This window comes from Homarus americanus, unplaced genomic scaffold (genome assembly GCF_018991925.1).
Source record: "Homarus americanus isolate GMGI-L3 unplaced genomic scaffold, GMGI_Hamer_2.0 scaffold40841, whole genome shotgun sequence".
Lineage (NCBI taxonomy): Eukaryota > Metazoa > Arthropoda > Malacostraca > Decapoda > Nephropidae > Homarus > Homarus americanus.
The window spans coordinates 484,696-500,252 of record NW_024739413.1 but is presented as its reverse complement, the minus strand read 5'-3'; the positions used below and the strand labels follow the sequence as shown (position 1 = coordinate 500,252).

At 35.6% G+C, this 15,557-nt stretch overlaps 1 protein-coding gene across 1 annotated transcript in view; it reads right to left on the bottom strand.

The window, feature by feature from the left end:
- LOC121874732 (neurobeachin-like) overlaps positions 1-15,557 on the bottom strand; it is a gene marked incomplete at its 5' end in the record, with an annotated part of 70,606 nt that overhangs the window by 16,523 nt on the left and 38,526 nt on the right. Inside the window, 12 exons of the mRNA XM_042379010.1 lie at positions 633-807; positions 1,676-1,783; positions 3,361-3,510; positions 3,795-3,974; positions 5,133-5,286; positions 7,360-7,558; positions 8,687-11,087; positions 11,751-11,942; positions 12,196-12,360; positions 12,708-12,859; positions 13,287-13,368; positions 13,757-13,865. Of these exons, the coding sequence (XP_042234944.1) occupies positions 633-807; positions 1,676-1,783; positions 3,361-3,510; positions 3,795-3,974; positions 5,133-5,286; positions 7,360-7,558; positions 8,687-11,087; positions 11,751-11,942; positions 12,196-12,360; positions 12,708-12,859; positions 13,287-13,368; positions 13,757-13,865 (4,067 nt within the window). The remainder of the gene's footprint in view (positions 1-632; positions 808-1,675; positions 1,784-3,360; positions 3,511-3,794; positions 3,975-5,132; positions 5,287-7,359; positions 7,559-8,686; positions 11,088-11,750; positions 11,943-12,195; positions 12,361-12,707; positions 12,860-13,286; positions 13,369-13,756; positions 13,866-15,557) is intronic.

The window sequence follows — 15,557 nt, the reverse complement described above, 5'->3', positions numbered from 1 at the left end:
GTCTTGAGAAAATACTGATGTGCATTCACACGAAAATGCCCTTTTTCACAGAATTAATTTTTTTCCAGATTTCAATCTTAGTATCATTCACCATAACCACATTAACTCATAGGCATTTATGTACCTGTGTTATGTATACATAGCTGTCCAATAAGAAACAACTAGTGCAAGAAATATCTTAGGCTCAGTATTGTTTTTAATTATGTTAAAAATCATTACAACCACCTAGAGTGAAAGATGTACATGTAAATTCTAGGATTTCTTATTGTCTGTATCAACATTGCATGCATCTGCACATACACACAAACAAAAACTGATAGATGGACACTCGCACACAAAAGCACTTTTAACTTCTTCATCACGGGTCAGCTCTCTAGTTATTCGGGTGATAAGCTACAAATTTTAAGCAGTTATTCTAATCTCTTACATAAAATTATCTATGTATCTATTATCATGGATAAAATTACCTCAAGAAAGAAGAGAATGGAAGAAGAATGCGGAGATTCTTTTTTTTTAATATAGTACATAACAATTCTATTATACAGCTCATTATTCAATACAACACACACTACACCAACATGTTTTCATATTCCTGCCTAAAAGATAATAATAAACTACAGATGACAGCTCACCTGAGAAATGGTGCTGTGTAAATGCACCATTGGTGTGAGCAGCCTGTGGCGGAGGTGGCGGTGAGGAGGGCGGGTTCGTGGGAGGTTCAAGAATATCTCGGTACTTTGACACCATTAACACAGATATAAAGTAAACAATTGCTAACGACAAAAACTGTGCTTGTTTGGTTTCCTCCTGCAAAATAGAAAAATTGTCATTAACACATGGTTGATAAGACATAGTTATCACCAACAGAAGCAAGGATCGAAGCTTGCTTCATGGTAATGGTTAGCATTACATTAGCTTTCGGTCTGCCCAGTGCTTGTCTAGTCTTTCATCAAGTACTGGTCTAAACTGAGCTGGGTGAAGAAAGGTTTCCATCCTTGCTTCATTAAGAGAAAATTTAAAAGGAGGGATGTTTTTCAAAACAAGATACCTGTATTCTAAAATTAAAGTCAATAAATGTGAAAATGTGAATTAAAATAATTTACTCTTAGGGTCCTGACAGCTCACCCCACAGTGAGATACTCCTACTGTTTGATATGTCACACTCTCTGCTGTCTGGTAAATGATGCATATAAGCCTAAATCATACTCAAAACATAGCCCAAATTTAGCATATTTTTTGCACACAGAGTCGCCAAATTTTATACATGACATGCATTTGAAAACCTTGAAAAAGTTAAATGAAATGGCTTTTCTATCTTTTTATTACAGTACAGTATCTATGTCGATACAATTTATCCTTCTTATCACTTTTACTCAGAGGGGTAAGTTTAAATTTAATTCCTAAGTGCATCCTTATTTTAATTACATTTTTCTAAGTTCACATGTTGGTAGAGTTGCTGGTGTTGTATCTCGAATATGTTTTAGATATGCAGGATTTCAGTTGTTCAGAAAAACTTTGAACACCACCATTTTACATGCACAGGAAAGATGGAAGTAGCAAGTGTCATGTATGTACAGGTATACCATATAAATGATAGTAAAGGAAAAAAGTCCTAAGTAAATAACACACCTCACCATGAGTAAAAGAGGAAGAAGTACAGGTACTGTATACATACCACATCACGGTATATAACAGCTCTTAATCTGTTGACATCCATGTCTTGGAGGAGTTTCTCGGGATCTCTCACAGGGCTGTTCTGCGTGCCCAGATTCTCAACAATATTCTGCACAAAAGATAAACCACAATTAATAGGACATCTTACTCAACTGGTCAAGTTAGGCAAAAGATGTTCAACAATATCTAAAATCTATCATCTATTATCTATTCTCATTTCTTATGGCTTGAATCTGGCAAGAAAAACCTAATTTATAAAAGACTTCATTTCTTGTGGCTTGAATCTGGCAAAAAAAAAATTTATAAAAGACTTCTTTTCTTTTCACTCTGCCAAGTCTTCTCTTGTTATGATGCAGGGTGTCTGGAATCAAGAACACACACACTTCATTAATTTTCTTTCATTCAATCTCACGACTGTGGTTGAGGTGTTCTGCTATGGTACTCCCCTTTCATAAAGTTCCAAACATCTATTTGGTTTATCCATGCCATTTCACACAACCTAGCATTACCTATCAGTAGTGTCCACCTCCAAAAATCTCTTCTTGTCGTGCACTTAAGTCATTCAAAACTTACTGTACTGCCTTGATGTCCACACCCAAACTCCTAGAATTTAAGTTTAATTATACACTAGATTGACTAATCTTCTCATTTTCTAAATATGTCCACACCACCACAGCAAACCCTGATCTCCTCTCTGCCACACATCACTCTCTACTACAGCTCTTAACTTCATTATTTTAAATTCCCTGCATCCTATTTTCTCACACATTGCCCTCAAGGATATAGTTTCTGCTTTTTATGATCTGGTTTTTGCTATTTTAACCATGATTAACATCATTACAATTATGTCTACTCAATTTTTCTTTTAACATCTCCGACTTTTATTTTCTTTGACATGGGTCTCATTTCTCTAATATCAATACCACCTATCAGTTTCTCTCACTCGACCATGAGGTTCAATAAACCACTTATTATTCCTTTACTGTCACCTTTCACTTTTTCAATTGTATTTTAATGCCAGTTAACATTTATTTATTATTCAATTTTTTTTATTATTCAAAATTTATCAAATCGTCTAATCTACCTTTATTCACATCTTAATCTTCATGGAATGATAAAGGAAGGATTAACTTAATATGTATTTTCACCACTAACCTGCCTTCCTACACAGATTCCTCATAGCCATTCCATCTTAAATAAACTCCTTAATGTATTTATTTTGCCAAACATAGATACTGTATATATAAGTATATACAGCATACAGGGTATATGGTATCTTAATCTTCATTTTTGTTATTCTATTTATTCAATTCATTCTTGAAACACTACAGTTTTTATGTCTCTACACTCACACGATTTATATACAGTACAATGTGCCTCAACAAATTTGAGCTTATATACTGTACAGTACAAAGATATGGGCATGAATACTGTAGGTACAGTACTACTTGGGAGGTACCAGCACATTCTAGTAAATGCTTACATTAGTCTTAATCACAACATATTTTACTATCATTAAAAATAAATTCAAAATAACAAAGTTAATACTGTACACTTGTCCAATTCTTCCAATTTAACTCAGCAGTCAAGTTCACTCTTAATCCACAGCAACCTCATAATGCCTAAATTATTACACTACAGAGAATTTAACTTCACTGTAAACACTGAAACTTTTATATTTTTTACCTTTGGCGAGGCCTGAGCACCTCTTATAAGAGAGTGAATGTGTCTCGACTTGTTGATAGGTTTGATGCCATTACCACCAGCACCATTTACATCTTGAAGTCGCGTCCGTTCACGACATTCAAGACAATTTCTCACAGCCACAGTGCAAACCTGGATTTCAGAAAATATCATTAAACACCTTTATATTGTGTAAAAATTCTCTCATTATACAGTATTATAAAAAAAAATTCTAATGTATCTACAATACTTAATTTAAACTAAGAAAGGAAGATTACCGGCATCTGGCATATCACATATAATATACAGTACAGGTATTGTATCACTATTTCCTTTGAATAATAAAAGAAAAAATCTATTCAATTCATGAGATTATATTTCATTCATCTATTAACATTAACTGCAGTCATCAAAGGTTGAAAGTGGCGTTTACATACCAAGCGTAAACACTGTCTAAGGATTCCTCCACTCGACATGTTTTTCTCTGCTTCCAACTCAGAAAAGTTGAGTGAAGAAGCAAACACAAGAACATCTGCCATATTTACTAATCGGTGCAGAAATGACACGGCAACTTCCACTCCCATTCCCTGTGTGGGCTCCAAGACATCCAATTCATTCTGGAATGTATCAGTATTCTTAAATTATAAATGTCTGAAGTGATGTAATGGCATACACGCAGCAGCAGTCACACATCTTTAAATCAACCAGGTGACTGCCCAGTAGAATTGTATCACATCGCCCAGAGGATGGTTCTAGTGCGAAAGGGTCTAATTTTTGTACATGAAATATGTTCTATTGTATTTTATGACATACATACTATGTATCATATTTATTGTTTACCATAGCAATTTTTTTTAATATTTTATGTATGCAACTGTAAATTTGTTCGAAATAGGCTTATATCGTCTATACAGAATTTTTGGTATTAATAAATCGTTTAACTTTGAATCCACTTTTACAAAGTCATTTACAGAATTATCATTATAAGGGAAAACTGTACTCAGTGTTTACTGCCCTGTCGTTTAAACCTGTTGTTCACCCTCCATGCTTCGCTGTTATCACTCATTTAGTGATAATTTTGCTTAATGTTAGGTTTTCAGGAACACAACCCCATCGTTAAACGAGGGATAACTGTATATGTAAAGTGTAACCCATAGGTCGTGTAACAGCACAGATTGTTTAAAAAATAAATTATGGTCTCTTCAAAAATGTGCTTTATGCGGACAAGTGAAATTATTTTATTAGTGTACAGATGCACTCTCTTGCAAAAGGTTAAAGTCAACTAAGGACTGCATGAAACCTTATTATTTTTACTGTACCTGTACTAGTCTGCACAAAAATCAGTCACTATGATAACAGTTCTCATCCCCAACTTTATTAACAATCACTTAAACGCAAATACAGCAATTCTAAAATAATTTTATAAATTGGTTGAATGATTGTACCGGTTTAAAAGTTTAAAGGTAAAAAGAATGAGCAAAAAATTAAGCAGTGTAATTAATTACACTTAATGATAACTATTGGGTTAAAGTGTTCTGAATAAGTAGTACAGTGGAGATAGCAAGTAGAGTTGTGCATTTGCATGTTCCTCTAAAGCTGTGTTACATGATTTACTTTTGATGAAAATATCTTCACGGTGGGTGAGTGGGTATTTATGTATGTTTGTAGGCTCATAATGTTATATAACATATGGGTGTCAATGTGCAGAGGAAAATTTTCTTTGGGAGATACTCACAAAGCATATTACAGAAAAAAAAATCCTTTCAAATTCTTACATTGGGTGAGGTAGCAGAAGCCAATAGAGGTAATAAACCTCCACATGCAATAATGAGGTTATCTGCCAGTTGTGAGATGAGATGGACTGTGTTGACAACAAAGATGGCATTTTCACTGTTGTTCACAAAGTCCAACACACTTTTTGTAGAATGGCTGTAAAAGAAAATAAACACATTCAATTACACAATAATAATAACTATATTAATAATAATAATAGTAATAATAATAATAATAATAATAATAATAATAATAATAATAATAATAATAATAACATTCATTCAGTAAAATTGTTATACAAGTTTACAATTGGATAAGCATGTTTAGAAACTATACAGTTCACAATGAATATAGACAATATAGGTATACAGTTTAGTGCACGTAGGCACATAGGCAGCTCACAGTTTCCTGTGAGCTGAGACAGTGCAGGTAAACAACAACAGAAAAAGGATAACTGACAAAGCTGTCGGGTGCTTATTTCCATGAAGTCTTTTAACTGTATAAAATGTAAACTACATGCTTGATGTATTTCATCAATCTTTATTCTGTCTATTATCAACCCTTTTCATCCTTTAAATGGCTAATAAATTACTTTTTCTAAATTTGCTAACTGTTACTCACAGTCCCGTTTAAACCTAGTGTTCCCACAGCACTGTATTAAAATTTCCTCTAGTGTCTCTAAAACTCTGTTACCAGTTTTAAATCTACTGTTACTGAAAAAACAACCTTCACCAATGACCTAGTTTTACTCTTGCATGGTAATACGTGTATAATTTAAAATGATCTTCAATCAATTTTTTTTTTAAATATTAATATCTCCATTAGCTGGAATCCATCAAACCCGGAACTCTCCAATATCCGTAATTGAAATTTTCTCGGAAAATCGTTCCCAAAGCCGGAATTTTCCAGAAAATTCCAGCTTTGGGAACGATTATCCGAGGGGCACAATTTATGGAAAATTCCGAGAAAATTTTCACAGTACCTGGAAAATTCTGGGGATAGGGGAGTTTTTCCCTGGTTTGAGAGGTGAAAATCAGGTTCATTTTCCTGAAATTTTGAGAAAAATTTTCTGGTACAGTACTTGGAAAATTCCGGGGATGGCAGAGATTTTTGGGGATGCGAGAGATAATGGAATGCACAATTTCTGGAACTTCCAAGAATATTTTTCCGCTACCCAGAAAATTCCAGGGATGAGGGTTTATTTTCCGGTTTTGAGAGTCATCTCGTGACCCGGAAATCTCTCATTCCGGAAGTGCTCTGCACTAATTATTCCGGCTAATGGAAATATCACTTATAGTTCTTTGTAAATCTACACAAAGTACTTACACTCTCCTCTACTTCTCTCACTTTCTTTAAATTCATTATCTACCTCACAAAATATTATCTTTCAGTACATCCTCCTCATTCAAATCTATCTACTACAGTGAAGTCATGATAATTTGCGAAATACAAATTCACGTTCTTAAATTCGCAGGTACCCCTATTACTACCTCTTTTTAAATTTTGAGGTCAAATATTCATAATTCGTGGCCAAACACCAGCTGCCATAGTGTTAATTTACATAAACCATAAAAGTTGTGAAAATAAAACTGGAATCCTCGTATGTGACTTAGAAATAAAGAAAATATAATATAAATATAAATATAATTTCTGATTAAAAAAAATCAGTACAGTATATAATATAAATATAATTTCAATGATCTAATCTGATTTAGAAATAAAGAAAATATAAAACCTATAAAATAAGAAAAATGAAGAGTGGGAAGTGAATTCTGTGTGAGGGAGGTAGAGCAGGTGACTGGCTGGACTCAACGGAAATTCCCCATCCCACGACCCTTTTATCATGACAGTATGCAATTTCACCATAATTCCCATATCATTTGGTGCTGGGTTAATGCAACATTATCAAAAAATAACAAATTTTCTCAAAAAAATATTCCCACCCTCAGCCCCAGATGAGTTACCGAGTCTTATTAAATTCCTTGTGGTTTGTTCACGTAGGTGAACAGTTGGCTGGTTAGTTGCAGAAAAAGTGTAGAAAGTGACAGGAAAGGGCAAAGACATTTAATAATTTTCTGAACCTAGTATCTCACCTTTTGTAAATCTTAAAATTAGCACTGCATTAGCAACCTTACTATACACAGAAAACCTTATCTGAAAACAAAATGAATACTACACACACACAAAAAAAATAAAAATACTGTATACCAGTGCCACTTTCAATCATACCTCCTCCATACTTGCATGTCAGTTTCTAAAGAAAATAGAACATCTGATAGAAGTCTTTGATGGATGTAGGACCACCGAAATTCAGGGATCCGAAAAGGCGGCCGCGTTGGTCCTGATGAAAATATTTGACGGGAGTGCGACTGGGAGGATCCAATAGAGGAACTTCTTGAAACAGATGCAGACTTACGCTCTGAATCACCTATGAGGATTGACTTAGATCAGTATAAATATCTTGTAGGGTAAATCATTATACTGTATACGACAAAAAAAACAGTAAGTACTGTACTGTACTTGAAATTTATAGTGATTATAAAAATCAACACTGATTTTTTAAATATAAATCCTGTACAGTAAAACCTCTTCTGGTCTGAATCTTAGACAATGGAGTTTTCAGGTGGCTGACTTTTTACACACAAATTTACTTCGGAAAATGGCCCACGCTACCACAGTACGGTACACAAGATGAGAAAATAGGATTTTGGCACTTTGTCAGTGACAGTGGCCTAACTTCTATCTTGGAATTGGACACTGAGGGAGAGATGGAAGAGGTTGTCTGAGGTATACAATATTCTTTAATTACTAGTAAGGTCTCCTGGGTTTTATACCACAGTGATCTGAGACATGAATGAGATGAGAGACAACCAGCAATATCACTCTGTAGCTATCAACCACACAGATACAAGATCCCTTCTGTACTGAATATAATTGTCTGGCATTCCCCGTACTAAAGAGGTTAAAGCCTGCTGCATCATCCCCAAGTCAAGAATGTCCAATTCAAATTCTCCTTCTAGCTTCATCTCCCACCTCAGTAGTATTGTCCATGCTGAAATCAGGTCCAGTTCCTCCAGAATGCATTTATCCTTCCCTTCCATGACCCCTTCAAAATATAAAGAACCTCTCTGCCTACTATCAAAGCACCCAAACTGACACCCAAGCTTTTAGCTCTCACTAGAGGTTCTCTGTACAGTGCTGGAGGTGGAGGCCTTGACTGAGCACACTCCAGTAAACCTTCCTACAACCATCTACAATAACCTACAGCTTGGCCTTTTGAGCACAACAGTATATACTGTACTGTATCTTTAGTTTTAATCAGTATTCTTTTATCCTTTTTTATTGTTAGACTGGCCTGAGGATAATTTATTATGGCCAACAGAGGTTTTACTGTATAACTTCATACAATCTATATCTAAGAGTTACTGCCCACATTGCAATGAGAAAAAGCATATTAAAAAAATGACAAAACAAAATTTTCACAATTTTCTTTTTTCACATTATAATGTATAAATAACACTCGAGTAAAACTAAACTAAAATATGCAGTAACTCACTTTGTCTGTCCTTTTCTCTCTCCAGAGTACTCTGACCAGTGAGAGATATTCCATGCCTCCTTAACCCCAAGTCTGCTTGGTCTTTTGTTAAGTCTACCCCATCATTAATTTTAACAGTCTCCTCTACATCTAGAACTTTCTCCTCTTCCTCCTTGTCTATCTGTTGTCCACAAGAAAGTACATCTTCCACCTGTCCACATGAAAGAGCACTGTCCACCTGTGTACATGAAAGGGCACTGTCCACGTGTCCACATGAAAGGGCACTGTCCACGTGTCCACATGAAAGGGCACTGTCCACCTGTCCACATGAAAGGGCACTGTCCACCATTCCACAAGAAATGGTATCTTCAACTTTCACCTCAGGGTTGTATTCAGTTTCAACTTTACTGAGGTCATCATCCCCAACTTCTTCAGTTTGTGACTCTTGGTCTTTGGGTTTGTCTCTGGAATTTGAAATAAAAAATTCCTTGGGTAATGACAATGACTCTACTGCTACTTCTGTACTTATGGTGGTGGTAGCCTCCAGTTCTGAATTTGGTGGAGATTTACTGCATTCTGGCTTCTCTGTCACCTGTTCTGTACTTGAGGTATTTAACGTCTCAACCTTAGAAGTAACTTCAACTTCTGGTTTGGGGTCTACTTTCATTGGAGATCCTCGGTCCTCTAGAGTAAGAGAACAAGTTTCTTCTTTACTTGTGGAACTTTGAACCTGAACCTCGGTCTTAGATGATTGTACCTCAGTAGTAGAGGAGTCTTGTACTTCTGTGTTTGACGCTTGTACTTCTGTGCTGGTCTGTTCTGGTGTATCTTCAGGCAAGTTCTGACTGGTACTTTTAGTTAATGAGTCTTTTTTAGGAGTTTGAACAGCACTACTAACAGGACTAGAAGCTGGTGGGAAAGAGGCAGAAGTAGCAGTTGTTTGTACATTATCACAGGCTTGAATAGGTTGGGTTATTACACCATCAGAAACAGACAATTCTAGCGTACTAATATCTGACGTTGACACACTTGACACTGGTGCTTCACTTACAACAATATCATCACTTGTACCTATAAAGGGCTGTTCTATGCTACTGCTTACTTGTTCTGTTTCCAATTTTTCTGGTGCTATGCTTGTCTCAACTTTAATTTCCTGTTCTTGATTTTTGCCCTCTAAAACAGAAATATTTTGAACTTCACTTATAGTAGGTTGTAACTGACTGTGCCCAACATCACAGACATCTTCCTTTTTCACAGAAATATTAGTTATCACATCACTAACTGGCATATCTTCCTCATCAATTACCTTAGCCTCCCTTTCCTTCTCACATTTGTCCTTTTCATGGAGGCTCCCCGAGATGGTTGCAATCATCTCTTGTGGTGGTGGAGCAGGGATGGCTACCTCTCCTAACCCTGACCCTTGTTCCACTGACGTTTCTTTTGTGTCCACTTCATCTGTTTTTTCTTTACTACAAACACTTTTCTCGTCACTTTCTTCAGTCTCACCAGTACATTCCTTTACCTCTTCTCTCTTTTCCTCATGTTTCAAATTGGTCATTTCAACTTCCACTGTGCTATCTCCTTTGGTTTCTTCCTTTTGTGTGTCGGTAATTTTATTGCTTTCTCCAGAGGATTCACTGCTCTCATCAACATGCAAATCTGTTTTACCTTCAGGCTCCAGCTCCTGTGTCACCTCTGTAGAAGAAAGAGTGGTTAAATCAGAGTTTTCCTCATCAGATGCTTCCTTCTTATCCTCATCCTTCTTTTCTTCTTCGTCTGACTTATTATCATCGTCAATTTTACTGCTTTCTCCTTTCTTTGGAGTATCACCATCTTTTTCTTTAGCTATATCTTCAATCTTTACACTCTCCTGTTCCTTTTCAGGCTTATCAATCTCTTCCCTTTTGATTATTTCCTTTTCTGTTTTCTCTCCACATTCTTCTATGGTTTTATTATCCAATGCTTTATTATCCACAACCTCCACACTGCTACTATTCATTACTTCTATACTTTTTGTACTCTCTTGATGGTCAATAGTAATTCTGTCTTCATCAGCTTTTGCAGACAGATCACTGGCATCTGTTGGTTTTAAACCAATGTTGGCAATTATTTCTGTGTGATGAACAGACAAGTCTTCTTCCTCAACTTTCTTTGTCTCTTCAATATTCTGATCTACCTTCTGAAGAGCAGGTTCTCTTGTTGTCTCTCTTAATTCATATCCCATAACTTTTTCTTCTATTGTTTCCCTTCCTTCACTTGATTCTTTGTGCAGTTGTTCATGATTTTCAATATCTTCTCTCTTCCCATGAGCCTCCTCCTTCAACACTGGTTCAATTTCTGCATCTTTCGGAAGCTCATGAACAGGTTCTGGTGTGTCTGACATCTTCCCATTTTCAATAGTTGGCATCTTTTCAGCTTCAATCTGAAAGAGCAGAATGTAATTTGTAAAACACATACTATGCATACAGGTACATATACTGTACAGGCATGCCTGCACTTTCCCACCCAAAAAAAAAAATAATAATAAATAAATAAAAACAGTACATACACTGTCTAAGATCAAAGCTATTTTACTGAAATAAAGTAATTTAACAGATTATAAATGTCTAACCTGTTTTTTTCATCAAACACAGTCATTCATACAACTCTCCACATGGGTCACACTCCATCACTGTCAGCCTCACCTGATGTCAGCAAATTATTGTCCATCTCACGATCAAGAGTATTTATGCCACACTAAATAATATACTAACCTACAAATGAACTAGATAAAAGATACGCAAATTAGTAATGAATTTAAATATTACCTTAATGTTAAACCTATATAACAAAAAGATCCACTTGGAAAACATTCCCCAGTTACTTATGAAAGTTACTAAATAATGCTACAGCAAAGAAAGAAGATTTTTTTAATAGTTCAATGCACATCTGATAGAGCAGCTAAAAAAAATTATTGGAAAAGCTAATACAGCCGAGCTTATGCTGCCCTTTATTTTATCTACCCAGTGCCCTAATGACAAAAAGGCTTGTATGAGTAAAGTAAAAAAAATATATATATAGTGTATATTTTTTTTTTAAATCTAACCTCTGATCCAGGTCCATTACGGTACATCTCTGTGTTGACATAATATTGTCTGCTTGCAGCTTGATCCCACCCTGAGATTGTTGAAATGGGACGTTGCTGCCGGATTGCTGGGTCTGTGATGTTGTCAGATCGATGACGCTCATATTGTTCATACATTTGAGCAAACTGAAGCTTGAATTCTTCATATGAAACCTACAAAATAATGAAAGTTACTTAAAAAGTAAAGCTTGAAGTTTGCATGTGAAAGCTGCTTTATAAGACTAAAGCATGGATTCTAGTAAAAACTTTGAAACAGGGAAAGAATTTTACAAGCACAGTTTCAAGCTTCATCTGGTACAATTAGTGAAATATTACCATTTTTCTTTTTTTTTTTTTAGAAAATACAATTGTAAATAATCAGTGGGGTACTGTAGTGTATATAAAGTACAGGTATTCACATCTGTACCTTTGAATGGACGATGGCCAAGGTATCAACCCACACCCTCCAGCCACCATATTCAAACTTGATTGCATGGTGAAGAAGCATTCGGAAGAGCGAGTAAACCATGTCACTAATCTTTTGTTCCTCTGTTGATCTTGGATGAATATATGCTAAGGCAATCAACCATTCCTGAAAATATATACAGGTGACAGGTAATTAATGTGAATAATTTGCCTTACATTCTAGCCAGGTATTTCAAATGGGATGATTTAGGAACAGTAATGAATCTGACTGATAAAAAAGTGACCACTTAATGTACTCACTGATGCTATATAATAAAGTAAGCAAAGTCTTATGAGTGAGAGGAAGAGCAATAAATGTAAGCATGTGATTATACCAAAAAATTAAGTAATAATTCAACACTTCAAAAATTTCAGCTGTACTTTTACATATCCTGGCCCAACTGTCAATTGTGCACAGATGATACATTTTGAACATCAAAACATAAAACTGTGACATACTGCTGTGTGCTTTACCTGCCACACTGACATTTGTAGAACAGTTCTACGATTGTCACGGTTGTTGTTACAGAGTAGCGTCATGTCTGAGAGGAACAATTTTTTTACTTCCATCAAACTGTCCGATGGTTTGCTCTGTCGTATTAATGTGGCACAAACCTTTAGGATCACTGCAAGAAAAAACAATACTTCTTATTATGAAAATGTAGCAACCAAGTTAAAAATTAATTTAACAAGTTAAAGAAGAATCCAGAGTGTTATGGAGAAATAAAGTGTTAGAGAGAAAAAAAAAATTACAGGGTAAAACATAAGTTTGAGAAATGTAATACTATACTGTAATATTTAGTCATGAACTATGAGGGCACACATTAGCATGTCCATGTGGCTCTAAAATAAAACATATAACTTTTAGCTGACTAGTTCATTTGAACTTAAAATTAGCAAACATTGAAATCCTTAATCTTAAAAGGTTTTAACACCTGTCCCATCCAAATTGGTTAAGAATGACCAGAGAATTATTCTCATGCCTCTCTGAATAATGACAGAATGGTAAGACATATAATCTCCCCCACATCTTTCTGAAGATGTGCTACTCACTTGGGTTTTCTAACTGGTAGTGTGATTCTGGTTCGGGATGTTTGCAGTATATCACTTGTTGGCTGATGTGCTCTGTCAGGATCTGTCAACATAAACAGGTAATTGAATAAACATGGAAAAAGTTACTTAGAAGGGGAGGGGGGACTGTTGGCAAGTTTTTAAATTCTACCCCTTAAAAATAATAAAAAACAAGTTAATAAAAAATTTGCAACAGTTGCTTAGTAAGGAAATCCACCAAAAACAATAAGCAATATATAAAAAATAAAAGATAAATGACAATAACATCATATTTACAATGCACACACACATAATGTACCCTGTAATTTAATTGAAGATTTAATATGCTATGCCAGGTAAGGATTCTTTACTCCATTTAATGCACATGAAAACAGTAATGATTTAAGATCAATAATAACACAGAAAAGGCTTTCTAAAAATTTAACCCAAAACATTAAAGTCAGTTATCTTACCTCATAGAGACAATTGTAGGTTGACAGGGTGAGCGTTTCCTCATGGACCAGGAGCCTCTCAGCAAGAAGTGTGTACAGGTTGTGGGGGTTCATGACGTCGTACTTGCGCCTAAAATGAGCCATGACGTCATCATGTTCACTGTGGACCAGCCACCATCTGGACGGCGCATTGGTGGTGGTGGTATGATGTATGTGGTGGTGGTGGTGTGATGTATATGGTGGATGTGGTAGTATCATAATTTTCATGTAAATGGTTTTGGTAGTGTTGATCACATCAGTAGTGGTGGCACCAGTAGTGGGAGTGGTGGTGGTTGGAGTGGTTGTGGTGGGAGTGGTTGTGGTGGGAGTGGTTGTGGTGGGAGTGGTTGTGGTTATGGTGGGAATGGTTGTGGTGGTGGTTGGGGGCAGAACCGGCCAGGGTAGAGGGGCACAGGGGAGAGAGGGACACGATCAAAACACTCACACAGCACTCCCAATTCCCCAAGACTCAAGCGGTACCAAGCTCAAAAATATAAATTAAAAAATTACACTAATCATAAAAAAACAGAAGTTATCTGCTAAATCAAAACAATCATCTCTGCATAAGGCACAAAAAATTACAGTGTAAACAATATGTCAAAGAGGAAACAAGTTAATTTTTCTCAGTCTTGGAACATGAAAAACCTCTAGCCTACAAAATAAAATGTACCGCTCAGTCTACTTCTCTCACAATTCCACCAGACAGGATATACAAGGACACTGGGGCTTGAAAATTAATAATCAATATTTGAAGAAAAAAATGAGTAAATTTATAAACTAACTTGTATTATTAATGTTCATACAAAAAACTAAATGGTTGTGTTATTTTTATATGTAGAAACATTATACATATATATTTACTGTAAATTTATGCCTTTGACATCATTTGAAACTAATGAAGGGATTATTCACACAATACTAGGGATGTCTGTTTATCTGGTGTGTTTGTAAGCCAGTGGGCAATGGAATAATATATGTAGAATAAAGGCAAACAGGAAAGTCAAGGGTACCAATATTGTAAACCACATAAAAAGTAGGGTAAGGATGTGCACAATCATTTGAGAGCTTCAAGACAGGATATACAAGGGGCAAACTTAAAGCAAAATTAAGAGCAAAATCTGCTATACAATAAGAAAAAATCCCAAACACTGCTATGTATACTTGTATTTGCTTCTCACTTGAAGAGGTCTGTTAAAAAGTTTGACACATTACCAATTATTTTGTCCCCTGATATATGAAATTTTCTTCAAGTATACAGTGAACATTATAACAATATCAAGCACCAGCACACAATGACTCATAACAGTGAGAGCAAGTAGTGTTCTAAGACTGCAGACACAATAAGCTAAAGTGAACCACAACCACTACATTATATAGTACCGGTATTTATTACACTTTGAAGATTCTGGCTATACTACAGTGCAATCTATTGCTGGGTGTATGATGTGAGACAGTACCTGCATAACTATATGTTGGGGCATCTGAGAAGGGTGTATACCCCCACCTCAGAGTTAGGGGTAATTTTGTGAAAATGGCCCGATGATTGGAAAAAGATGTTTCTGAGTTTTCACAAACACAAATCACAGTGGATTTTAATACAAAATTCAGATAAAGTTATTTTTTTCAGTAACTTCTGCTTTACCATAATCCAAACATGCTAAACAGCAGGAGCTTTGGCTCAGGTTTGGTGTTTCCTTGAAATATATTAAGATGAAACTGTTCCAGTTGTCCATTCAACATGCAAAGTGATATGATTCAAGTGCTTGAAGGTGATGCCCAGCTA